Here is a 27,387-nt window from a genome sequence, read left to right as displayed (position 1 = left end):
ACTCAAGGTCCGGCTCACGAAGGCCCAACAGGACAGAAGCCATAGAATCCTCCACAGGGTAGCCAAGCATATCCCTGATATGCGAGAGAATCTCCTCCCAGTACGGTCGAATTACCGGGCAATCCCACCACATGTGGCGAAAATCCCCAAGTAGGCCACACCCCCTCCAGCACCTGTCAGAGGTGGCCGGGTATATGCGATGGAGTCTGGCCGGGCATAGGTACCAGTTCATGAGCGTCTTAAGGTGGGCTTCCCTCAGATGTAACAAGTGACTATAAACGCTGCTAAATCCCTCCACAATGCCGATCATTCTTTATCGGAGATATCTCCCCCCAAGATCTCTTCCCAGTATCCCATGTAGCGAGGACGAGGCGTCACCGCTGAGGTGAGAAAGAGCTGGTAAATAAAGGAGATGACCCCTTTCATGGCAGATGTCCGAAGTATGAAGGCCTCAAAGGGCGACGGGGGTCTCGTAGCCGCCTCCAGAACCCCAGGTGATGTGGCCCAGTGGAGTAACTGGATATGGCGATATCGTTCCGACGGGGGAACCCCGTAGGCCCTCATGCAGTTAGCAAAGGAGAGGGGTTCCTGGCCGTAAAATAGATGGGTCAAAGCCCTGCAGCCACCCTCCCTCCATACATCGAAAGTCCCCTCTCGCAGCGCCAGCGGGAAGGCTGGGTTAAAGTGTAAGGGCGTGAACGGAGAAGGAAATGTGGTCCAGTGCTCATCAGCGGCCAGCGTGTCCCAAACCTTCAGAGTGGTACTCGTCGGGGTACTAATGTAAGCGTTCAGGGGTCGGTCCCTCTTTGGCTTCCAGGCCAAGTCCCAGACCGATCTGCCAACGACACTCCGGTCCATGTGCAGCCAGTGTTTCTCCGATGTTTGTTGGGACCACTCCACCAGCACTCTTAGTTGTGCCGCTTTGTAATAAAGCTGCAAATCAGGAAGGCCCACGCCTCCCTCCTTCCTTGAACGTCGCAAGACCGCAAAGGAGAATCGCGCCCGACCCCCTTGCCATACAAACCGCAACATCTGGGTCTTAAGGCGTCGAAAAAAGTCACTGTCGAGTGGAATGGGCAATGCTTGGAAGAGGTAAAGATATTTAGGTAGAAGGACCATCTTAATGGCATGGATTCTGCCCAGCCACGATAAGAATTTAGGTTTCCACCGTTCTAAGTCCGCTCGAGTCCTCGCTAATAAGGGTGGGAAGTTAGCCGAGAACAATTTCCCCACCGTCGGCGTCAGATGGACCCCTAGATAGACGATCGAGCCGGTGGCCCAGGCCAAAGGTGTCAAGGGGCGTACTCGGTCCACCTCCGACTGTGAAAGCGTAAGGTTCAGGACATATGACTTGTCGTAGTTGACTTTGAAGCCGGCCACCTCTTCATAACGCAGCAAGGCCTCCCTGATACACGGTAGCGATTGCACCGGATCCGCGACAGAGAACACGATGTCGTCCGCAAAGAGCGTAATTTTATGTTGCTCCCCTGTGAACGGAAGGCCCCGGATCTCCTCGTGCTCCCGCACCGCCATCGCCAACGGCTCAATGCTCAGCGCGAAGAGCAGGGGGGAAAGAGGACAGCCCTGTCTAGTGCAGCGAGAATGCGGGAAGAACGCCGACAGATGGCCATTCACCGCTACCCGAGACCGGGGACTGCAAAAATTCGCCTTCACCATAGTGATGAACTTATCCGAGAAACCGAAAGCCGTCAGAGTATTGAACAAGAAGCCCCAATCCACACGGTCAAAGGCCTTTTCAGCATCTAGACCCACGAGGACCGCCGGGATTCGAAACCTGTCTGCCTTTCCTATTAAGTGAATCACCCTTCGTGTGTTGTCATGGGTCTGGCGCCCCTTAATAAACCCTGATTGGTCTGGGTGTATAATCGCCGGCATTAAATCCTGTAGCCTATGTGCTAGGATCGCGGAGTATAATTTGGCGTTGATGTTAAGAAGAGCTATGGGGCGGAATGAGGAGCAATGGGCGAGGTCCTTTCCCGGTTTAGGCAAAACCGATATCACGGCCTCAGCAAGGGAGCCGGTTGAAGAACCGGTACTGGCCATGTCATTAAAAAGGGAGACGAGAAAATCGCAGATCTCCGCGGCATACGATTTGTAAAAAAGGGAGGTGTAGCCATCAGGCCCGGGCGACTTGTGAAGTTTCAAGTCTTTGATGGCATCAAGTACCTCCTCTCTGGTAATCGGGGCCTCCAACAGTTCGTTCCATTCCTTAGATACCTGTGGAATGGGTAGGCGCCGCAAGTACTCCCGTTGATCATCCGTGTTGAGCCCTTCCCCCGCATAGAAGCGGCCAAAAATGGCCGCCTTCGTTTCATCACGGTGCTGCAAACGCCCGTCGCATCGCGGATCCCTCCGATATACTCTCGCTCCCTCCTATCACGTAATTCGCGAGCCAGGTGTCTCCCCACCTTATTCCCATGGGAATATGATTGTCTTCCCAGCCTCAATAATGTAAATTCTGCCCTGTTATTGTAATGGGCCCTCAATTTCCCCCGAAACGCCGTTAATGGCCGGAGGGTCAACCTCGAGGGGTTAAGCTTGTGGGCCTGTTCGAGGACTGCCAGCTCTGCTTCCAATTCCTCCCGTTCCCGGCGCCGCAGGCGATTAAGATGCGCGTTGAGGGCCAGGCAAGTGCCCCTGATCGATGCTTTAAAGGCGTCCCAGGTAGTGGAGACCGAAGTATCAGACACCGGGTTGAGATCAAAAAAGTCCTTGATGGCTCTTCGCAATGCCTTGTTAGAGGTATCGTCCCTGATCACCGAGGCTGGGAAATACCATTTCCGCTGCCCGTCGCCAGCCGGCGACCAGCGTAGGTTGAGCACCAGCAGACTGTGATCAGAAACCGATAACGGAAGAATGGTAGAATCGAGGACATCTCCCCTAAGGGCTTGACTGAGGAAGATATGGTCCAATCGTGAATAGGAGTGGTGAACATGCAAAAAGAATGTGTAGTCCCGGGACATAGGATGTGTGGAGCGCCAGCTATCAAATAACCCCAGTTCCCCCACCAGCTGCTGCGTTGAAGCAGAAAACACACCCGTGTCAGCCCTGTTGGCACCAGAGCTGTCTACCTCTCTATCCCACACCAAATTAAAGTCCCCCATTAAGAACAAGTGTCCCTCCGCAAAGTCTCCCACCTTCTGCAACAAGCTTTGTAGGAACCCATTCTGACCGGCATTGGGGAGATACACCACCACAAATGTACACAGCCTCCCTTGAATAAGACCTTTCACCATCAGCCAGTGGCCCTCCTTATCACTGCGCACCTCCAGAGGTTGAAAGTGCAGCGCTGCGCGGAAGAGGAGAGCCACCCCCCTATGTTTCGTGGATGCCGAAGACCTGTATATAAGGGGAAAGGCCCTATGCCGAAGGCGCAGCTCATCCTTGCGTGCCAAATGAGTCTCCTGAAGACCCACAACATCCAACTGATGGGCATTCACATATTTCCATACCCTCTGACGCTTTTGAGGGAATTCAAGCCCTTAATGTTCCATTTTCCAATACTAACAGGCATTTTGAAACAACAAACCCGCCCTCTCTACAATCACCTCATGAGTCCCCCCTCCAATGCCTCCAAGTCCACCAACCACAGAAAATGCAGGATAACGTCCCAGAGAGCCCTCCCAACCCCCACCAGTCAGATAGGAGTTCGTCAGCGACCTCAAGTCAAATCTCATCCATCCAATGCACACCACAACCTCCAGCACGCGTTCCCACCACACACTCCACCACTCATCCATGTCACCACCACCGTCCCCCCTCCCCTTCCCCCCTTCAACTCCCCAGCCCCTCCCCACAGAACCCCCCCCCCCCCAAAAGGAACCCCAACACAGATCCACACCCAACAGAACAAGCAAAAGGTGTAAAGACCAAACCACCCGCGAAGGTGGCAGTCCAAGAAGTCCAGGAAGTCCTCCAGGGGGTGAGGAGGGGACACCTGTCGGTGCGTCCCATTGACCACATACCGGGGTATCTTCCCACAAAGAACAAATAAACCCACGGTACCTGCATGATCATGTCCCTCCGGCGCCAGTCAGTTCACACTCCGCAGCTCATGCCGCCCCGGAGCCAAGCTGTGAGGCCGCCAGGGTGGCCGATGCGACAGAAGCCACCGCCTCACCTCTTTCATGGAGACTGGTCGCTCGGTCCGGCATTCTCCGCTCCACCTCTCCGCCCACTCTCTGCCAAGAGGAGGACCGTCGCCGTCTTCGCGAAGGAGAGCCACCGCTTCCAGGGGGAGGGTCTGTATCGTCAATGCCCAAGAGGTCCTTCGCCACCTGCAATGACCTGATCTGCGCAAGCCTGTTTTGCCATCGGAAAATGATGCGGAACGGATGGCCCCAAGAGTAAGCAATGTTACGTTCCCTCAAGAAGGCAGTCACAGGTCGAAACTCACGCCTCTTCCGAAGAGTGGACGCTGCCAAATCCTGATACAATTGAGGATGATGACCCCGGAACTGCAATGATGGAGTCTCCCGGGCCTTCCGCAGGATGCGCTCCTTCAACTGAAAATCGTGGACACAGACCAAGATGTCCGGCGGAGGCCCCCCCCCCCACGCCTGGGCAGCCCGACCCTATGTGCCCTGTCCATCTTGATCTCGCTGAGTTCCTCATCGTCCAAAATCTGTAGAAACAGCGCCAGGACATAGCCCCTCAGATCGCCAGACTCCCCGTCCCAGGGCACCGACCGTATGCGGATGTTGTTCCTTCGGGAACGATTCTCCAGATCCTCCGCATGCGATTGAAGGTCCAGGTTTTGCTCTGAGAGCCGAAGCACATCTTGCTGCAACTGGTGCACATCGTTCGCCACATTCAAATCATGATCTTCCAAGGTGGCCACCCTCTCGCCAATACCGTCCACGTCCATCCTCACCTCACGGAGGTCCGACGCCAGCTGGGCACGCAGTTCGGATATATCTTCCTTAATGGAGGCGAAAAGCTCCGTCATGAACGCCTTGGTGGCTGGAGCCTCATCGTCTCTTGATGCAGACGAGGCGCTCGTCCCAGGAGACGGCGGCTGCTGGGATCCCTTGGACGGGCCGTCCTTGCCAGGCTTCCCTCTCCGCTGGTTGGCCGCCATCTCAACCCTCCTGGCCAATGAAAGCCGCTCCTGGTTGTCGTGCGTGTCCACCCCAATGCTCAACCTGGCTGATGTTTCTGATCGCTGGATCACCAGGAGGGAACCCCTTGTCAAGGCCACTTACTATACTCTGCCCAAGTTAGGTGCCTCTGTGGTCCGCCGAGGCCCACAGGAAGGTAGATCTCCACGACCGGCCACACCCGGGCGTGATCAGGCCCGAGCCGTCCGAGTTCAGCACCCAGCTCTTGACCCTCCGTGAGCTAGATGGGTGCTGGTGCCGGGTCTCCCCAAAGTCTATTCCAGGCCAAGGGCACCCCCGCCGGTCCCAGCCGCAGTTCAGAATCCGCGGTGCTCCGCAGGCCGATACCTGCGCCCAGGCCTCCAGTCCTCAATGGCGTCCCCTCGCCGTAGCACTCACACCAGCCAAGCGGGGGGAAGGGCGTCCCCTCCAAGTCCGAGGACCCAGCGAGCCGTGTGGCACCCCGCTCCATGCACTCTCAGACGTAGCCAAAGTCCGAACGGGACACTGCGGAACACCCCGTACCGCTGGTCAGGGCAAATCCTTCCCTCCTTCCCCCCGCCTTGCGTAGAACCGCGGCGGCAGATAGCGCAGGTTCAAGAAGGGGGAAGGGCGCTGCGCGAACGCGGCGAGTCACTGCAGGGTCCGACCCACCTGCGCCGCTCGTCCTCCACAGGGCTGCCCCCAAGCTCTGGCCCCGGTGCGATTCTGGGTTCGGGGACCTCCAGGCTGCTCACCTCCTCAGACGGCCCAGCGTCTCTGCTCCGTCATGCCAGTCCCCCCCCCCGGCGCGGGCCCAAGGTCAGGCAGGGCTCCGCTCCGCAAGTTATGGGGGGGGGGTCGCCTCGCGGCAGTGCTGATGACTCTCGCCGGGCACCGCGAGTCCCAATGGAGCCCGACCCCTTCGCCGCAACTCTCCAGCCGCCGGCCTGCTCCCCGGCTCCGGCGTCCGCCTCCTACGCGAGGGCGGGGATTTCTAGGCCGCTCTCTGCCGCCACCGCCGCGGCAGTCCCGCTCCTTCCTGCCGCCTCTCGGAACCAGGCCACTCAGCCAATTTGCTCTCCTGGATGGCGAGAGCGGTCCTGGGGTGGGAGCTCCCAAGTAAACTCCCTGCTCCGGGGTGCTAAACGAGGCTTTGCAGTAATCGGCGCCGGAGGGACAGCAAAACGCATCTCACTCCGTCGCCATCTTGGCCCAGCCCCCGTTTGAGGTCGTTTTTATTACCTTTTTGCTTTTGCCGATTGGTTTTTCGTTTTCGTGATGCTTTATTGGTTACCTCCTGGTATTTTAAATCTATTGGTCGGTTTCTGGGATACTCCTTATTTAAGGCTTGCCTCTACTGTTCTACCCTGACTGTTTCATTATGGCTAAGCGGACCTCCAAGCGCTTGCGGGTTTTGTCCTCCTCGCCTGATGATGAGGTGCCTATCCCGGCTCGTCGGACGAGGTCAAAGGGTCCGGTGGATTCTTCTGCCCTCCTGTCTGCTTCTGAGGTGCAGGCCATGATTGAGGCTGCTGTGTCTCGTGCTCTGGATACAAGGGTTCCTGCGAAGCGCAGGTCTTCTCGTGCTGCGGTGGGTCCGGTGGACTCTCCCTCTGAGGACTCTTCTTCTTCTTCGGACAGTGCCAGGCCTTCTACCTCTTCGGGGAAGTTTGTGCGTAGGGATGAGGTGTTCGGGGAAGTTTGTGCGTAGGGATGAGGTGCCTGCTATTCTCCAACACATCAGGGAGAACTTGGGGTTTTCTCCTTTTTCTGCTCCCTTGGGGTCAGATGACATCTTTCCGCAATATGTTAAGCCTCCGGCGCTCGCTATGCCTTTTCATGGCCGCATCAAGGACTTGATTTCGGGGGAGTGGCAGGACCTGGAGCGCACCTCAGTTCCTCGCTTTTTGCGGAAACTTTATTCCCTGGAGGAGGGGGAGGTCTCTCTTCCTCACTCTGTAAAGGTGGATGCCATTTTGGCTACTCTTATTGGTCGTACATTTATCAATCCAGAAGATTGTTCTCCGTCTGATGCCACGGATAAGAAGGTGGATGGTGCGCTGAAGAAGGTCTTTTCCGCTGGGAATTTGTCTTTGCGAGCTGGCCTTTACTCTGCGTATGCGGCGCAGTCCTTGGTGTCTGACTTTGGGAAACTGGTCACGGTTATTCAGGAGGAGACGGACTGCTCTGGCTTGCTTGTCCACATGGAACAGCAGGCTAAGCTCTTGGCTGACGTCTTTTCGGATGTGCTTCCGTCTGCGGCCATGGCCTCTGGCTCCTTGGTTTTGGCTCGTCGGAATTTTTGGATGCGTGACTGGAAAGCTGATTCTTCAGAGAAGTCCTCGCTCCTTAAGATCCCCTTTGATGGCAGGATGCTCTTTGGAGACCAGCTGGATATTATGATCACTAAGGCTTTCAAGGATCGTAAGCATGCTCTGCCTTACAAGAGCAAGGCGTCTGCCTCTGGTTCTCGCCGTTTCTGGAATCAGGCTCCATCCTCCTCTGCGTCATTTCAATCTTCCCAGCAGTCCTCTAAAAACTTTTCTGCTCGTCAACGCCAGTTCCGGCCCAGGAAATCTTCTGCCTTGGCTGGTCCCAAGCCTCCGGCGGATGCCTTCAAGAGGAAGTCCTGACGTCGACTGTGTTTCAGCCGCAAGTCCTGTGGGCGGGAGGCTGTTGTCTTTCCTGGATGCTTGCCGGCTGGATGTAAGGGATCTCTGGGCATTGATTATTATCAGGAGAGGCTATCTTATAGACTTTGTCGCCGTTCCTCCCGGCTGGGGTACCATCCTTACTCCTATCCCCAGGTTTCCGACCAAGAGGGAGGCTCTTCTGGAGGGGGTTCGGGATTTTCTGTCGAAGAAGGCGATAGTTCCGGTCCCTCTGGCACAGCGGGGACAGGGATGTTTTTCCAGCGGGGACAGGGATGTTTTTCCATTTTGTTTCTGGTCCAGAAGGTGTCAGGGGGATTCCGGCCGGTTCTGGACCTAAAGGAGGTGAATGGTTGGGTTCGGACCGTCCACTTCAAAATGGTGACTTTGCAGTCCATCATCCCGTTGGTGGGGGTCCGGGGCTTCATGACGTCTATCGATTTACAGGACGCCTACCTTCACGTTCCGGCAGTTTCTTCGTTTTGCGATTGGCAGCTTTCACTTCCAGTTTGCGGTTTTGCCATTCGGGCTGAAGTCCGCTTCTCTGGTCTTCACCAAGCTTTTGGCCCCTTTGGTCGCCCTGGTCCACTGTCAGGGGATATTTCTACATCCATATCTGGACGACTGGTTAATTCATGCTACCTCTTTCCAGTTGACTCTCGATCACACAGAAGTGGTTCTGGCTGTTTTGAGGGAGCACGGCTTTCTTGTCAATCTGGTAAAGTCTTTCCTTGTTCCGTCCCAAGATCGTCTCTTCATTGGGGCCCGGTTTCGGACAGATTTGGGGGTGGTCACTCTGCCCGAGGCTTGGGTGGCCAAGATTCATTCTCACTTTCTGTCTCTTCTGTCCGGACCAGTGCAGGTGGCAGCTCGTTGGCTCCAGGTTCAGGGGGATATGGCAGCCACGTTTTTTCTGGTTCCATGGGCCAGGTTTCATTTACACACGCTGATGGCTCATGTTCTGGCGTATTGGTCTCCCCATTGCCTTCCCCTCTCTTCTCCGATCTCGGTTTCCCCTCAGATCAGGACGGCTCTGGGTTGGTGGCTGGTTCGAGATCATCTGCTGAAGGGTGTCTCTCTCTCTCTCCTCCGGCTCCGGTTGTGGTGACCACGGATGCCAACCTCTCGGGGTGGGGGGCCTGGCAGGGGGTTCATCGATCCAGAGGCTTCTGGTCTCCCACTCAGAGCGGGATGTCATCGAACTGGAGGGAGTTGGAGGCGGTCCGTTTGGCTCTGTTGGCCTTCTCCTGGTTTCTGCAGGGTTCCGTGGTCCTGGTCAAGACGGACAACGTCACTGCCATGGCTTACGTAAACAGACAAGGGGGGACCAGGTCCTCTTCTCTGGCCCTAGTGGCGAAGCGGATGTTTGTTTGGGCGGAGTCTCATCTGTTGGCGCTCTCAGTGATCCATATTCCGGGGGTGTCCAATTCCCTGGCGGATGCCCTCAGCAGGGCCATTCCGTCCTCTGTGGATGTCTGCCTTCGTCCGGAGTTATTTGTGGCTATGTCGATGCATTGGGGTGTTCTGGTGGTGGACCTCTTTGCGAATGTGGACAATGCCTTGGTGTCCCGATTTGTCTCCCGCAGTCGGGAGGGATCGGCTTGGGCGGTGGATGCTCTCTCCTGCCCTTTGGCCATGCGGGCTTCTGTATGCCTTTCCTCCTTTCCCCCTTCTTCTCCGCTTCCTGCTGCGGGTCCGCTCCTCGGGGGCTTCTGTGATTCTGGTGTCTCCGGCTTGGCTTCGTGCCTCCTGTTTTCCTCTCCTGGTGGAGATGAGGCCGGAGGTGGAGTGGTTGCTGCCTCTGTCTCCGTCCCCTTTGATCTTCCCGGCGTTACAACAGGATGTTCTGGCCCGGATGCGCTTGGCGGCTTGGAGGTTGAACGCTTAGGTCTTCTGCGTCAAGGGGTTCCAGCTGGTTTGACCTCTTCTCTGCAGGCGGCTAGGCGCGCGTCGACCAACAAGTCTTACCTGCGGCACTGGCGTTCTTTCAGTCGGTGGTGTCTTGTCAAGGGTTTGGACCCTACTTCCTCTTCTTTGTTTGAGGTGATGCTGTTTCTTCAGGAGGGTGCTGCCTTGGGCTTGAAGGTTTCTTCCCTTCGTTTGCAATGGGCTGCGATTAAGGTGTTTAGGAGCTCTTGGGGCAATCTCTCGGATTCTGAGGGGTTGGTCAGTCGCCTTTTTAAGGGTTTGGGTAATGTTCTTCCTACCCTTCGGAGGCATTTTCCGACCTGGGATCTGTCTCTGGTCTTGGACGCCTTGATGTCCTCTCCCTTTGAACCCTTACTTTCTGTTGATCTGCGCCTGTTGTCCTTCAAGACTTTCTTTTTGGTGGCCATTTCCTCTGCTCGCCGCCTAAGTGAACTGGGTGCTCTTTCTTCCAATCAATCAATCAATCAAAGACATTTATAGAGCGCACTACTTACCCGGAGGGTCTCAAGGCGCTTGGGGGGGGGGGGGGGGGTCTGAGGTGCGAGTTCACTCTTTGGATGTTAGGAGGGCTCTCCTGGTTTATTTGGAGCGGGTCGCTCCTTTCTGTCTCTCGGATTCCCTTTTTGTTAATTTTGGGCCTGTGAATCGGGGTTTGCGTCCTTCTACTCCTTCCTTGAGTCGTTGGGTTCGTTCGCTGATTTCTTTGGCATACAAGGAGGGGGGGCACCTTTCTCCTTTGGGGGTTCAGGGTTGTTCCACTCGCTTCATGGCTGCTTCCTGTGCGGAGGTCCAGGGGGCTTAGATTTCTGAGATTTGACGGGCTGCCACCTGGGCCTCCCCGTTGACCTTTGCCTCTCATTACAGGATTGGACAGGAGGTTGACTGTGTTGATGTCTTTGGACACAGGGTTCTTTCCACTATGGTTCCTGAATAGTGGTTTTTCCCTTGTTTTCTGTGTTTTTCAATAAACCTGTGTTTTGCATACCTTCTTTGGTTGTCCTGTTTGGCTTTGTACATCTCATTTTGTAAGGAAGGGAAGCGAGGGAGGGACGATGAAGTAATGCTTCAATTACTTACCGGTAATTGCATTACTCTGAATCCTACTCCCTCGCTTCCCTTACTTACATCCTTCCCTCCCTCCCTGATGGTTCAGGCCAACCTTTTGGTGTGGTTTCGATCTATGTGGTATTACAGGAGGTGTGTGGGGGCTGGGGACTATTTATAGTCCTCACGTGACAAATCACGTGGGTATGGGTGTCTGGTGAGGCACGGATGCCTCATTTTGTAAGTAAGGGAAGCGAGGGAGTAGGACTCAGAGTAATGCAATTACCGGTAAGTAATTGAAGCATTAAGCATCTCCAGTACACTAACACTGCAAAATAGTATTGTTAATACCAACATAGCTAAAGGACAGTGACGTCCCTAGGGACTAGATTATCTCAGCCGCCTAAGGGACCATTTTAAAAGTTTTTTGCAACCTGAAGGTAGCAGAGAAACCATAACAAGGCGCATTAGCGGGGTCATCCTTGTTAAGGATGAGATGAAGTTCAATGAAAAAGTGGTTCCCTGTGGAACCAATAGACAATGGTTCTGAAACCCACCCTCTCATCCAACCACAAAATAGTGAGATCCTGGGCAAATGTTCAAACCAGCGAGGGGATCTGACGCACAATAAAAGCGAGGTGGAATAATTGGACCACAAGCACTGACACAATGCATTCACGCTGGGAAGCCAAGATCGGAGCCCAGGTCAGATGGCATCAAAGTCTGCAAGTTATCCACTTGAGGCCTAATGTTGTGTACAGAAAGATTAAGGGCAACTGCAGGTCTCGGTTTCATGCAGTGAAAAGCACATGCTGTTCCGGAAGCATAGAGGACACCAAGATATCGGGTGACCAGTTAGACCAGCCCAACCACGTCCGCTTTGCTGGACATGAAGCAGCGTCTATGGCTCTCCTATGTGCTTGCGACACTCAGTGACAGGTGGGCGGGCTTACACTCCAGGTCAGTGAGCAGTGTGTAAGGCTCTCCTAGGACAGTGCGATGCACAGTGACCGGGCGGTGGGTTTACACTGCAGGCCATTGAGCAGCATGTAAGGCTCCACTAAGACTGGGCGATGCTCAGTGACAGTGCGGTGGGTTTACCAGCACGACACGCGCAGGCGCCGTGGTAGGGTTCATATCCGTCACCGCAGCAGCAGCGACTAAGGAGACAAAGCAGAGACAAAGCAGAGCCGAAACTGCCCGCTGCCAAAATGTAGGCGGGGCCAGCTGACTCAGCCACCCAGTACAGTCACATGGAAAATTGCCGGGAAGCAGGGCGTGCTTATAAATCACAATTTCTCAAACAGTCGGCTTACAAATAAAAGACAGGAACCATACACATGCAACAGCACGGAAATATTTCAAGAGCCCTCAACCTTTAGTAAATTTAGGTGTAAATCCCAATCAGATTGAGGCAGTGTGCTTCACTCGAGACAGTCCGATTCAGCCGCTGTTTTCAATGCGTAGAGAACGGAGGATGCTGCTCGTTCTGCGCTTATGGGGTTACATATTGGGAAGTTGTGCAACCGAAAAATACATTATCAAGCTGTCTGATGCTTTTCCAGACTGCACCATGCAGGATTCATGAGTCTGCCATCTAACCAATGTTCGTATAAGCTGCCACGGTAAATCTTGCACAATAACCACCCCTAGACAGGGCCCTCTCAATGTATAATTAGGACTCTAGGCATGTTACATTGTTTATGCCCTAAACCTTTTCCGCACCCTTTTCATTTAGATAATGAGTTTCACACCCCCAACAGGCATCACTATAATGTGAATTATTCATAACAAGCTCTCCAAACAGTGCCTGTTTGTTACCACCCTGCCTCCTTTTGGGCCACAGCTTGTTTACATAACACGCCTTGTGAAGTTAAGAAAGTGCTTCACAACAGCCGTAAACCTAGCCATCCAGCCCGAAGGGACCGTTCCAAAAGGCCAAAGGGAGGCAACCAAAAAACCTAATTTCCAATGGTAGGCCACTGTTTAGCATACACGGTTACGCTAGCCAATGGAAATGAGGGACGGGACTTAAAGCCCTTTTCTGAAAATCCCTCTCACAAAATCTCGTGCTGCGATTTGCGCTGCAATGCCACGCGAGACCTAAAAACAGAAACAACGATAAAATGTAAACATTCAATAAAAGGTTTACAGACTTGTAACTATTTCTGATCTGAATTGTTTTTCTGATAAAATTGAAAACTGAAAACATATGTCTGTCATGCTTAATCTTTGTAAGGACTCAATTGCTACCTGAAAACGGTTAATCTCTGCCTAATGCAGCATAGGGACCAAAAAGGTGCTCCTCTGTCCTGAATATAAAGGGCAGAATAAAGTAAAGTGGCTTGTGCTCTGTTTTGTGACATTATAATGACATGGTGGTAAGTCCCGCTGACATACGTATTGTGTAGGAGAGGCTACTTTAAAACGGATTAGGTTTAATCTAAAATATTTTAAAATGTAAGTAATGCTAGACTGTTTTCATGTTTGAGGCACCCCTTAGCCTCTTCTCCTGGCGAGATTTAAAAATAGACAGCATATTATTTGGGGACAAGCAAAATCTCTTTTAGGCCCCCTTTATAAAAGGCAGATTTTACGTACAAAAGCCAAGGTATCATGTTTGTATTAACCATAGAAAACCAGTCTAACATTCATAAGCTCACCGCACTTGCTTCCAGGTTTTGACAACACTTAATGTAATCAGCTCTAAAAAAATTTGCCTCAGCAAAGCCAGCCAAAAAAGCATTGGAAGAGACATTAGACGTTATTGTTTGGAAGTCCGCAATGCCAAAGCCAACATTGAAGAGCACATCAGAACTGGCATGGCATTGGTAGTAGAAGGCTCCAGGGATACTGAAGAATACTCTGTAATAAGCAACGGGGTTTGTCCACAAACCACTTGGAACCAGGACAATAAGCACACATAAAAAAACGATTCCTTGTTGGATACTCAGTTATAGGTGAACCAATGGCAATTACTCAAAAGTAGATTTCAAATGACATCTTTCTTTAAATATATTCTTCTGTTCTTTAGATATCTGACACAAGCGGTGCATAGAACAACTGATATATCAGCTGTTTTATTGCCTGTATGTAATATACAGTCTCGTTTCTTTTAATTCTCACATACTGTGTGATCACTTGAGCACGGTCAAGATGCATTAAATGTTATACATACATAAACTCTTTATGGCTTATGTCACAGTTTATTTGCATATTTAAACTGAAGGATACTCTGGCTACAAACCTGGTAATCTGGATATAGGCTCAGGGCTAGGAATGCATTCCTGTCTGGATTTCTTAGAATCCCTACCCTTGTGGATATTAGGTAGAGAATCTCTGAGGGCACAGTTTTATACACCACTCTTGAGGCTTTTCACTAGGAGGTAGGATAGGAATTTGGAGCAAGGGAGGGATCCTTTTAGGGCAAGGGGGTAGTACTAAACGTGAGTTTAACTGACTGCAGAAAAGGCAGACATCCTTCACTGTGCTTTTACTTAAAAAGAATGACTTCACTGTAGGATTCCTAGCTGGATATCAGGTAATATTTTAGAAGAAACATGCAAATATCTCCAATAAAATATGTAGTAAAAAGAAAGCACGTGTGGGCCTCAATCTAAGACAGCACTAAAATGGCAACTATATACGTTGTTTGTTGTAAGTGTACGGCTGTTGATCACCTTCTCAAATGTTAACCAAGGTAAACTCTAACCATATCACAATATAAAGATATTCATATTGAGATAGGGGAAGTTAAAAATGTTTGGAACTGACAATATATGTTACAATCATTCATTCATTTTATTCGGCCATAAAAGACAGAAAGAATACAGAGCAATTAAATGGTTATAAAACAAATAACTCCATCAACCTCAAAAGAATTTATAAGATAAATGATCCAATAACCATAAAGCAAAAAATAAATACAGCGCATAAGTCCTTTAAACAATTTGAATATCCGCATATAAAGTACACGGTGCATCTATAAAACATTAACTAATCAAGTACAGCAAATATATGAAATCAGAATAAAACATTTTAAAACAGGCAGTACTATTCGTCCATAGTTTTCATAGATAAAATAGCTGTTTTAAGGAAACAACATACCCTGACAGATAATTGGAAATGATTGCAATTTGTGCAAGACCTGGTCACGGTAATCCTATGATTTTAAAAGCGGTTTCTAGAAGAGTCTCAAGGCATAACTAAAATAATTACAAAAAAAGTATGTAATGCATTAGTGATTGTGAGGAAACTCCATGACAGGGACAATCCCCGGAGGGGCCTCCCAAGGCGTCAGTTGGCATTCTAAAACTCTTAAGCCGCCATAACAACCATACCATTATAAAACGGAACAGAAGGAAGCTTTCCCATTGTGTTAGATCAAGAGAATGCTAAAGAAGGGACTCTGAGCTGGCAAGGACTACAGAGCTCTTGGCCAGCTCCTTCTGCGTTCATACCTCAGCAGAACGTTACAAAAAGAGATTTTTTATCCTAGATTTGTCTCCTTTCTGTAACTTAATCGGAGACCAGAACAATGGAGACAACCTCAGCACTTGAAAGATTGTGTCAATGTATTTCAACAATGGTATAGAGCCCCAATTATCCAGTTGGAGACAATCTGAAATGACCGCTCTACAGAATGTGGCTTGGGGATTTGTCCATATAATGACCCAATGAAGTATAGGTGCAAATTCGGAAACTATCCTCGATTAAACGTTGCTTATCTTTGTGTGTAGGATAAAACCTTGCTACATATGCAATCCTCCTCACACTGAATGGAAGAGCTCTGACATCCCTGCCACATATGTAGCAACAGGGACACACTGACAACTTGGAAGAAAGATTTTACTTCAAAGAAATGCTTCATCACTTGATACACAGCCAAAAATTGCTACCTGTCGTGAGTTAACTTTCTTCAGAGACCCAGAGTACACATCCTCTAACCCTGGCTCAATATCTTGCCGACTCAGCTCTTCTACCTGGAAAATAGAATTACAAACATTAGTTTTGTTCTCATTTTCTATCTTGAAGTAGACATATACAAAGTAACATTGGGATGGAATTTTGAAAGAAACTCCCTTCCTCCAATCCTGGCTTGAATTTACTTTACTGAAAATCACAAATTAATCAATTAGTTCCAACACTCTTGTCTTCTATTCACTATCCTTCTGCTACTTTGCAAAACGATGATACGCTTTTTCAAATAAATATCAACATTTGAATGATTATGCATCAGGCTTTGAAATTAGTTTAAAGACCTTATGGATGCAGGTAAATGGACATGATAAACAGACCTGTTAATACCTTCTTAGCCTCAAGAAGTTGGTTTTAATTAATGTATTTTCATTTACTTGTTTAGAGTGCAGTTATCACTTCCCCCACACTTTATTAGATAACTCTCTGCAGTAAAACCCGGACAACATAAACTACAAACACTCAAAAAAATACCAAAAGCAAAAAAGTGATCTGTCATTTCACAGTTAACAGATCAAAACCACTGTAGGGAACTGTTGTAGGAATGGTGGTCCATGCTGCATTAAATGTTATGGTAGAATTTAGTGGTGAAAACCACGGTTAGGTAAGCAATTTTCACAAAAGCGAGCTGCCCCAAACCAGATGTGGGAAATGCATCTTTCACAATTCAGAAAAGAGAGAAATTGTTGGCACCTGCAATGTCCGGTGTTTATTAAGGCAGTACCAAATGAGAAGCAAATTATTGCGCTCTTCAGAGCATTGTATGCAGGGTCTTGTGAAGGAGGATTACGTTTTATTTGCAGAATACATAGTACACCAATACTAGGCTGTCAGTGAGGAAGAACAGTTGTCATGCTTCTGAGTCAGAAGATCTATCCCACAGTAGATAAAAAAAAAATTTAATCATCATTTGACATTTTTAGGCTCAAGACTCAGGAGGTTTGTCAGCACTATTTAAGATCCATTAGATTGAGCATAGACTCACCTTACTGAATTGGCCCTCCTACAGTTGAGCGGACTACAGTTTTATCCTTAAAAGGGTGTTTACCAAAGTACAGTAGCAAGAGTTTCTAGGATGACGATTTGCCCCAAGTTATTTGTCTATTCTATTCTGTAGGTCTTGTAAAGCGCATGGCTACCAGAAGGCCTCTCAGCGCTGGAATAGTCATCAGAGAGCTAATTTACCAAAAAGCCAGGTTTTCAATGACCTGTGGAAAGACAGCTCACACTGTAGCTTGCGAAGATAGAGCGGAACAGAGTTCCACAGCCAGGGAGCTTGGTGTGAGAAGGAGCGGCCACCCAAATGAGCTCTCGTACATTTGGGGACCTGCAGTCCGCAGGGCTGAGGAAGATCTCAGGGACCTTTCAAGGATGTAGGGAGTGGCTATTGGTCTCAGCAGAATGAGACCCTTCTTGTGAAGGGAACTGTGCAAAATGCATAACGCGTTCAATCTGAAAGTTATCTTAAGTGTTTAGTGTACTTTAATAGCACTTTAATTTCCAAAAGTGCGTGCCAGGTATCTTGTTGCAAATGATGTGGAAAAACAAAGGTGACAAGTAGAAATTATTACTGGTCTCTAATCAATGTTAGACAGAAGTTAAGTCCTGAAATGTGCATGACAGTTCCCAGAATTCCGAACCAGGAAAATACAATCTGGCCTCCCTTGTAATGGAATACACACACACGTTACCTTTTCCCATATGCTGCTGCCATCGGTTAGTATGAATTCCTCCTGGAGAGAGGGGCTGTCGCGATTGTCTTTCTGCTCTTTCCCCTTCTTTTTGCAATTCTCCATGTACAAGTTCTCAGCAACTCTAAGATAAGTAAATAAGACAAGCACCAAATAAGATGCCTATAAACAAGCATGTATAATTTAGTGGCACTTATTCAACATATTGCTTTAGTTTAACATTCTCAGATTTGGCTGTTTTTTTCACACTAATTTCAATCTCCCAGCAAGGCCTGCTGTTTGTAAATGAGATATTTTGAAAGGGGAGAAAATTAAAATGAAGAGTTAACCTAATGATTAAGGTAACTTTTAATTTTATCCCATTTAAAGGAATTCAGATACATAATTTTGCTCACAGCTCCATTACTTAGTTGACAATGGCTTTTATTTAAGAGTTAAATACCTCAGTGCTTCAGTTTTCCACCTCTGTGCCTCAGCCAGGGTCATAAATCTGACGGAGCAATGCTCATTTTCAGGACCTGCTATCTGCAGCCTGAAGGTAATAATGTAAAATATTCAGAGTCTTTCCTTAACTTCATCAGGAAAATATGATCTTGTACTTAATTAAAAATGAACACAAGGCTGTGAGCTACTATGAAGGAGTCTGGGAGCTACTGGTAGCTCATAATCGATTGGTTGGAGACACCTGCATTTGCAGGATGAAAGAAGTCAAGAAGAATCAGATTCATTCTCACGGAGACCCAGGTCAAAGTTTGAAACATAAGTACTGTTGTGAAGCGTTTTAGGACGCGAGTGTAATTTTCCCGATTCATGCCCTTATATAGGTACAAATCACATTGCCCTTATATAAGCATAGAAATCATATCCATATTTAGACATAGCCCATGCAGCCCAAATACAGGCATGGCTACTTCCACCAGTTCCGAAAAGCCACAACGATTTCTTGGAAAATCTAATAAGTGTCCAACGTATGCCAATAAATTCTCTGGGTGGAATCCCTCCATATGAAATCCTTTTTGGTACTAGAATGATTGTCGAAGACCTCGATCGTCATACTTCAGAGGTAGAACAAAAACCCTTTGATATCAAAGACCGTTTGGCTGTTTTACAGGACTAAAGAAGAAGTCTAAGCAACACAATACAGAAGCCAACGACCACTGAAGAAAAACCACCCATCCCAGCAAGACCTGCTTGGATTCCAAAGATTGGGGATCTAGTCAGAGAAAAGATCGCGGACAAGAAGGAATTTGGGCCTTCTTACAGAAAACCAGTACCTGTCTTAGCAATCGACGGATCAAGAACAGTGTTAATGTCCCTTGCTGGAAGAAAGGAGAACAGGTTCACGTCCATCGACCTGGGAAAACCACATCATGTGGCCGATCATAAGTAGTAGGCCCAGTGGACTTCAAAGGTGTAGCAGACGACCAAATCTGGCTACTATCCAAGAGGTTCAAACTGAGAGACTCATCACCTTTAAAGAATCAGCAGTACGAAAAGAAGGACTATGCAACAAAGCCATGGAACTTGTAACTCTTGAACCCCAAATAACAGTTCGTCAAGAAACACCTGTCTACAATGATATAGCATCTGACTATACTAATATGACAAAAGATCAGGTAGCTCCAGCGATTTCAACTAATCCTGATGCAATCCCTACAATTGACAGAACTGCCTCTGGCTATTTTATCAACTTTGATACGTTTTCCGAGGATCCCAGTGAGCCTGAAACAACACCAGCAAATAAGACTTTTAAAGAACAAGTAACAGAACTTGTTCATCAACTTGAAAAAACGTTTCTGGTTTCACCATGGGTTGAACTTTGGATTGTGTTAGGCGTATTTTCAATCAATCAATAAATCATAACACTCGTATCTTTGGGAATGCTGATAAATGGAAAATATAGTAAAATGGACACAGCAAGTAAGAACATCAACTTGCTCCTGAAGCCACACAAATCATCTCATTGTGAACAAAGAGACTTGTCATCAGTGAACATCACACCCATTCCTATACCTGGTAGTATAGCCGGGGACAGAACTGATTATGGCATTTCCAATCCTGCGGAGCTGTTGAAGATTCAACATCAATTCAAGGTTTCCTTGAGTGACTTTGTTTCACTCAGCACATTTTCTGATGATTAGGACTTTGAGACTGTTAATAATATGATGGCAGACTTAGAAATGTCAGCAAAATTTACAAAACATGAATACTTACAAGGTTAATCAGATTATGAACAAATGTATTGTTATAACCAATATGGTCATCATTATTTGCACAAATCTGCAAACCCTAGAAATGTTTATACGTATAATCAATGGGAACATTGTCCAACGCCACCAAAAGGTAGCTCAAAAACATTCTATGAAAATTTTTCATACTTCTCAGGTTTTAACGTCTCGAATGCAGAAACATTTTACTTTAAAAATGTTAACAAGACAGGAATGAAAAGTATGTTGACTAACACTAAGCAAATTTATTCTGTGGCCTTTAATGCTCGCTTGTCCACCTTAGGTTTTGACTTTTGGAAAGACAACATTGAGACAAAAACTGTCTGGGGCACAAAAGACTGGCAGGTGCAGGGATTAGAAGCTTTATTCAGAGCCTGCATCATCCCTGAAGAAATAATGTTTTTAAATGACACTGTTCTACAGACATCTTGTCTTGGCTTAGCTAAGATAAAAGATTTAAACAAACCGTCCATACCTAAACCCACACCTGATAGTAATGACACTACAGATGAGGAGGTAGACGTAAAATATATTTTACAACAGAACAGAACTGATCCTGATTGGAAAAAATGGTTAATCTGGTCCACAGACACAAACAACTGTCAAGATATATTCCTGAACAAGACACAAGGGTTCGCATTCACTAGGCCAGATCAAAGATATGTCCAGAGCCAACATCCAGGGATAGTAACAACATATAGTGTGGGAAAACTATGCCTTGAGTGGCTTCAAAAATCCACACTACCAGATATAAAACAACACTTAACTTTACTTAAAGATGGCGTTGATTTGAGGGACTTCTTACAAGAGCCTCCTAAACGCTTCATATACGCCGGTATCTATGCTGCTTATAATGAAGCATGGAAAATCACGCAAATGGAAACTGCAGAACGAATACGAGAAATTGATCGTATTAATTTAGAGAAAACACTCTCTGTAGTTGACAATGGGTTAACGACTCTGTCATCCAGAATTTATTCTTTGGACAGTATTGTATCCTCTGCCATAGACATAATAGATGGAACAGGACTTGCTCATATTACAAAATGGACAGTCTCAATTGCGTTCTATAATGCTGCTAGGCTGGACGTTACAAAATCTTCGTTCAGGCTATGTGCCTTGGCGTCTAATCAACACCACGTTATTGTTTACTGGATTTAACCTTACAGATAAACAAATCTCTTTGGCATAGAGGGAAGCAGACTATACGGTACTGAGAATAGAAAAACTGGAAAGATTACCATTGACCGTTTCAGAGAAACCAGCACCAGAATGGATAATACATGGCACCATTAGCTTGCCAGTGACGATTTTCCAGTTTCAATATTGCTTGAAACACATACCAGCGGGCCTGTATGAAAGGTTGGGTAAAGAATACATCAAGTCAACCTGGGATTTACCATATACACACACAGATGTTGGAGTGGGGGAAAATAAGTATTTCTTAGTGGTTCAAATTGCAAAAGCGCACTAAGTGGTACACTTTTATGTCAGGGTATTAACTTACATGGAGCCTGCAATGGTTCTTCAACCAACTTATCCTGCCACCTGCAAGGTTCTTCGGCAGTGGTGATAGATCCAATTTTTAGGCAGCTTTCCAACGGAAGCTACATAATATTGAATGATCACAGCTGTTGTGGAATGATGCCAGGAATTGCCTATCTCGTAACTGTGTCAGCCAGGGTCACTTGCTGTATGCAAGCATTGTATCCTAAAAGCAAGACAGACGGGGAGTCGCCGTTAAGGCCTTCACTGAACATCTCTTTTATACGAATTGATACTTTAAGCAGACTGAAAGCCATTCTTTTACAAAAAACTGTGCCACTGACCTCGAAATGTGGGATCTGCAAGTTGCAAGGTCCTCTGCAGAGATACATGCCCTATTATCAACAAACTGCCCCATTCAATTCGCAGAAATGTTAGGTCGTATCTTAAACATGTCTGATACCAGTGGTATTGTACATTTAAGACAGTTTTTCGGGACAGTTAGCACCTTTTGAAGCAGTCCTTGGCATTTTTCCAAACTTTGTGCACTCTGTGTTCGGCAGCCTGCCTCTCGTTTTGGGACTCGCATCAGGGATACTATTTTTGCTCCTTCTGCTCCGATATGGCAAGCCAATTCACCGACACCCAGTTCACAGTGGAGAATACTCTACTAGCAATGAAGTGTTGTGAGCGCATCATCAACATTTTGGAATTAACTCCTTTAAGAGAGCTGAATACCACATGTTTTTTGTCATTCAGACCAATCTGGCAAGATTGCATCTTACCTGTTCTGTGCTGTCTGCTATGTGGAGAAGAATGCGTTTTAGACATCTGTCTTACGCTACCATCGGTCATGCCTATGGATGTTGATACTTTGCTTGGACCAGTAACGGCTTATGCACTGTGTTGTCCCTAGCGGCTACCAATCCTGATGACAGCTTTCGTTGAAATCTCGCAGACGGAAGTTACTGCCAGTGAGATACGTGAGGCGACAGGCGCACAGGTACCATCAACTTCAAGCACTGCTAACAAGACTGACGCTGACAGCGATGCTTCTCATCTGTGAACTATTGACCTGCTAAGCCAGGTAATCCAACTCTCACCTACAATGATAGATGAATTCTTCACAGACTTAGAAGATGTGATGTTTTTCTCCTAACAATGAAACCGACTTGTAAAAGTTGGCACACAGTGTTGTGAGAGACTCTGAATTCGGCCTTCATTTTTCGAAACAAAACCTCTAACTTTGGAACTATTTTTCTACGATTTGACTTTTTCATTTTTTCCAAAAATTTAACTTTTTATGGGCACAAAGTAATCTGCTTAAAGTAGAACTATTCTTAGAGAACTAGAATTCTTTCAATACTTCCTAGAGACATTATTTGACCATGTCCACAACCAAAACAGTTTTTATATTCTACTATGGAATGGTATCGACCTTTTCCTCTGTATTTTAGAGCCATTTTCATAAATGTAAATTCGTGATTCATTCGGATAGCATTTCAAATATCATAATATATTCTTTGAATGACCTCGAACATAATAAAGTGGAGTGGGTGTTGTGTAGCGTTTTAGGAAGCGAGTGTAATTTTCCAGATTCATGCCCTAATATAGGTAAAAATCACCTTGCCCTTATATAGGCATATAAATCATACTCATATTTAGACATAGCCCATGCAGTCCAAATACAGGCATGGCTACTTCCACCAGTTTCGAAAAGCCACAACGATTTCTTGGAAAATCAGCTTAAGCTGCTAGGGAACCACCAGTTGCTTGAATATTGATTTGTCCAAGAACTCATGGAGTTTTCAAAGAAATACCATTCCTTTGGGCTTCTTTGATGATGTTATTATGTCCAACTTTACGTCAAACTAGACACCTTCAAGTTATAAATATGCCTTCACTTGCTCTAGCAAGACACGGTGGTTCGGAGCAGCTCGACTATCTACTTGCCCGACGCAGCTGATACAGCAAGTGCCGAAGGACGTCAACCCTCCAGCTGAGGCACTGACAGAGAGGCTGCCTTTCTCTAGGTGAGAATCCAGCTCCAGTGTTTCCAAGCTTCCCTTGCGGGGTGTTCTGACCGACTTTTTCGGCCCTCTTTGGAGGGAGAATAATGGAAGATGCCTCCAGCCTATTACCCTTCTAGTACAGGGATTAGAACTATAAACAGGACTTATCCATAAGGCACAGTAGTGCATTTTCGTACCCTTTTCCTTACATCAGGGCTTATAAACTTAAGTTAGGGGATAGATTCATTAGTATTAGTGATGATCCGTCCTTTTGCAAGAGTGTTAGTACACCTTCTATGGGGTTATGCTTATTTCGGGCCTTGTAGGCCTCAAACGGGAGAGACTCCATCTTGCTTTCTGCCCGGCAGCTTGAGAGGCTTTCTAGGTCAAGTGTAATGTTTTAGTTTCGAAGTGTTGTTCGCTTGGAGAGAACCGGCTCAGGCTGGCCCTTATCGAAAGACTGTATTTTTCTCCACTCCGAAGACACAACTTCAGGCCGGCCGGCTGGGAACGTGTCCTTGGTACGGGGAGGTACAAGAATTTGGTGGGCGGCAGGTTACTGGCCGTAACTTTCCATGAAAGGACAAGCTTCCATATTAGCGAAAGTGTAAGGCAGTGAGTCAGTCAGTTCGTAGGCGGCAGCTAGCCGTTAGCATCTATGCCATTAATTATTTCCAGGCATTTTGAAGTCTGAGACAGATCATGAAACTGAGACTCTCTGAGAAAGACTGAAGGAGCAGGAGAAGTAGCGCAGAGCGATCAGAGACAGAGAGAGACAGCAGCTAATAACGAGAGAGGTTCCAGTGACTTGGAGGGAAGCAGAGGAGATTGAGCATAGCGGTGCAGACGTGTACTCGTGACTGCTAAGGTGTGATTCCGAGACGAGCCAAGGCACAGAGACGAGAAGGGAACCTAGATGACTGCCGAACCCCGACTTCAGGTTAATAAAGTGACCTCCGCCCTTTCCCCTATAGTGTGCACATTCTAACCTTTCACTTTTCTTTGCAGAATATATATATATTATCGTATAGTTTGTGTTTATAATCATTGTAATAAAATACCCCAGTTCTTAGTGAACCGACATGTGCCTTGTATTCTTGTTCAATCAGGGTAACCTGGTCTTCTAGTCAGACATTGTTTGCATGAACGGATGTGAATCCCGGTCATGTAAGAGGTGACTGAGCAATGAGGGAGAATGGGAACGTTTGATGCCAAAAGCAGAAGGTACATATTTCAATTTGGAAAGCCGCACTAACTTTTATTATTGTAGTATTATCCTGAGTAGACAATGAGAGATTTCTTCCATAGGTGTTCATAGGAAAGTGATCGTCGTTGGTACGCAGCGTTAATGAGAGCACCGGGAGGACACGGTGTGTAGATCCGCCGGATTGTGGATCGTGTTGGAAGTGAGTGAGAGCACCGGGAGGACACGGTGTGTAGGTCCGCCAGATTGTGGACCGGATGAGAGAGAGAGCACTGGGACTGCAGGCCCGTGTGTAGACACGCCGGATTGCGTGTCGAGTGAGCACTGAGAATGATCAGTGTGTAATGGTACATAATCAGACCTGGTCTAGGGTAGATTAGTCTGGGCCTAAGTGGCCGCGAGACTAGTTGGTATGAATAGGATATTGTAGAAAAACCTATGCATGTTTATTGCTATTTTCCCCATCCTTAGGTACGAGATGTACATACATATATCTATACCCATTGTAAATACGTTCTAAGGAGGGAAGTGAGTACGTTCCGACTGGGTTAGAGGAGCTCCTAGGAGCTGATCCCATCTGGTCCGAAAATCCGGTCGTTACATCTGGCGTCACAAACTGTTTACGAAGCCTGTGTGCGCTGTATTGTTTTGATCTTGTTGGTTTGCGCTCGGCTCGTACGTATTTTCTTTGTTGATAATTGTGTATATATTTTTTGTGTGTAAAAATGTTTTCGAAAATCTACTTTTAAATTGCCTGCTGAAATTCCCGACTGGGAATCAACGCCTTACGAGGCCTTGGCCCGTGAGTGGGCCGATTCTACTGGTTTGAGTGAGAATTGGACTTCTTGTTTGGAGCAGGCGGAGCCTGCTGATGTGGTTTCTTGCTTGCAAAAAGCTCCAGCAGTGAAGGGTGATGAGCTTCCTATTTTAGGACGCAGAGGTTGGATTGTGCTGACTGCATACAGAATGCTTCATGAGAAGTTTGTTAAATTGCAGAAGCGGTTTGTGGATATGGAAGAGAAGTTTGTTGAAGTGCAGAATGCGCATACTCTTTTGCGATGTCAGAATAAATTGCTTGTCGACAAACTTGAGACTTATCAAACTACAGCCGAAAGGGCTGCTGTGCGCATTGCGAAATACAAATACAGACACCGTCGTGGTCGTGTTTCTACACGGAAAGTGCGTCTGGTCGTGGCAAAAGCCGGACTGGATTGGAACCCCGATGAGTGGGATGGTAATATCTGGGATTCGAATGATTCTGGCTCCTCGGCTGGGGAGGGTGATAAGCGCGAGTCTTCTCGCTCCGGACGTGATTGTAAATCTGCTTCTTGTGCCAATGACGATATTTCTAGCGACCGTGGTCGCTTTTCCCTTTCTGATGACGTATCTCGCCCTGATTGTTCATCTAAATCTGAGGACCGGGCTTCTTCGGAGGCTCTTCCGGAGCTTTCTGCTCACCCTGTTTTTCGACGCAAATTGCAACAGGCTCCTGGTATGCCGAATGGTATTCATTTGGATAGTATTGAAGATTTTACTCAACAGGAGGTTAGTGACATTTTACAACGATTTCGACAACGGCCCGGTGAAACTTTGCTTACATGGATGGTACGCCTATATGAATTGGGTGCTGCTGGCATCATGCTTGATGCTGGTGATTGTTTGCGATTTTGCTCTTTGAGTTCCGATTCTACTGTACAAGATCATTTTCGGAATTATAATGGTGCTGGCCAAATTAGTCTGCTCCAACTTGCGAATGATGGCTGTAACCATAAATACCCTACTGAATCTGACTGGCCTGTCGGTACACTTGGTACCGTGGTACACTTTGCGCGATGCGTCGCAACGTTTGAAAGAGGAAGTGATGAAGACTGCGATTTTTCTCAGTACTTCTGACAGGTTGTTGGATGGTCTATTAACATCTTCCGTACGCAATCGCATTATCCGTTCTTCCCCTGTTGCTTATAAACAGGTTATGATGACTCTATTAATCAATCAGACTGGCAATCCTTTGTCTATGGTGCTTGAATCTGTTCGTCAGCTTGGTGAGTTGGGTGAATGGTTTGAACCTGAGAGACAATCTCGACCTGAGGGTCGTACCGCTGGGGATTATAAGTTCTCTAGACGTGATATGTTTCTTGCGCTATTGGCTGATGGTGTGAAGAGGAAGGACATTGATGGTGAACCTAATAATCGCTTATGGGACATATTTCGTAAGCGTGGTTTAGATCGGAAGGCGGGTGCCCGTCGTGTGCGAAAGAATGATTGTGACCGTGGTTCTGATGACAGTGGTGATGAGAGGCGTCGTGTGGATGCTGATCGCCGTGATGAACGGCGCTATGAACGTGATGTATCCCCTCGTCGTGAGAACGTAAGGGTGAGAGAGGGGGACAGAGAAAGGGGGAGAGATGATCGTGTCTCCAACAGACACAGAGATGAAAGAGGTTATTCCCCTGAGTTGAGGAGAAGGGAGGATCGCCACAAGCTTTCGGATCGTAATTCACAATACTTTGAAAATGACAAAAATCGGTTTCGTAATAGAGATGGATATGAGCAGGACATTCTGATTCCCAAGAAACCTGAGAGTATTTATCCTGATTTGTCTTGGTTGACATACCACAATAAAAATGACTAGGAAATAGGTCAAGCTCCGGTACGCAGGTGGGCCCACAGAGACAACAGACCCTATGTAGATATTGAAATTTTTTGGAAACATCGTAATATCCAAAGGGCCCGAGCATTGGTAGATACAGGAGCGGAGGCCACTTTAATTCATGGTAAATCTAAGAAATTTAAAGGACAATTTTTCACTATTACTGGTTTAGGTGGAAAAGAGACCCCCGCAGTGCAGACTACACTTGAGATGAAAATTGGTAGAATTCCCCGTAAAGAATATTCTGTGTTAGTTGTACCGCTTTTGGAATATATAATTGGAATAGATATTTTGAAAGGAATGACTTTGCATTTGGATGATGGTTGTTATCAATTTGGAACTAAGCATTACATATCGTCCAGGCCCGTACGGGTTGGCCGTTTATGGATGCCCCCCATAAAGATTCCCCAAGCT

At 47.4% G+C, this 27,387-nt stretch overlaps 1 protein-coding gene across 3 annotated transcripts in view; it reads right to left on the bottom strand.

The window, feature by feature from the left end:
* POLG (DNA polymerase gamma, catalytic subunit) overlaps nucleotides 1-27,387 on the bottom strand; it is a 796,646-nt gene that overhangs the window by 310,995 nt on the left and 458,264 nt on the right. For all 3 annotated transcript variants that reach the window (XM_086958137.1, XM_086958139.1, XM_086958138.1), the window contains exons 11-12: nucleotides 17,395-17,518; nucleotides 15,625-15,708 (exon numbers count right to left, since the gene is read on the bottom strand). In XM_086958137.1, the coding sequence (XP_086814263.1) occupies nucleotides 15,625-15,708; nucleotides 17,395-17,518 (208 nt within the window). The remainder of the gene's footprint in view (nucleotides 1-15,624; nucleotides 15,709-17,394; nucleotides 17,519-27,387) is intronic.

This window comes from Lissotriton vulgaris, chromosome 2_1 (assembly GCF_964263255.1).
Source record: "Lissotriton vulgaris chromosome 2_1, aLisVul1.2, whole genome shotgun sequence".
NCBI classification, from domain to species: domain Eukaryota; kingdom Metazoa; phylum Chordata; class Amphibia; order Caudata; family Salamandridae; genus Lissotriton; species Lissotriton vulgaris.
Note: the sequence above shows the minus strand (reverse complement) of the source record. Positions and strands in the feature narration are given on the sequence as shown.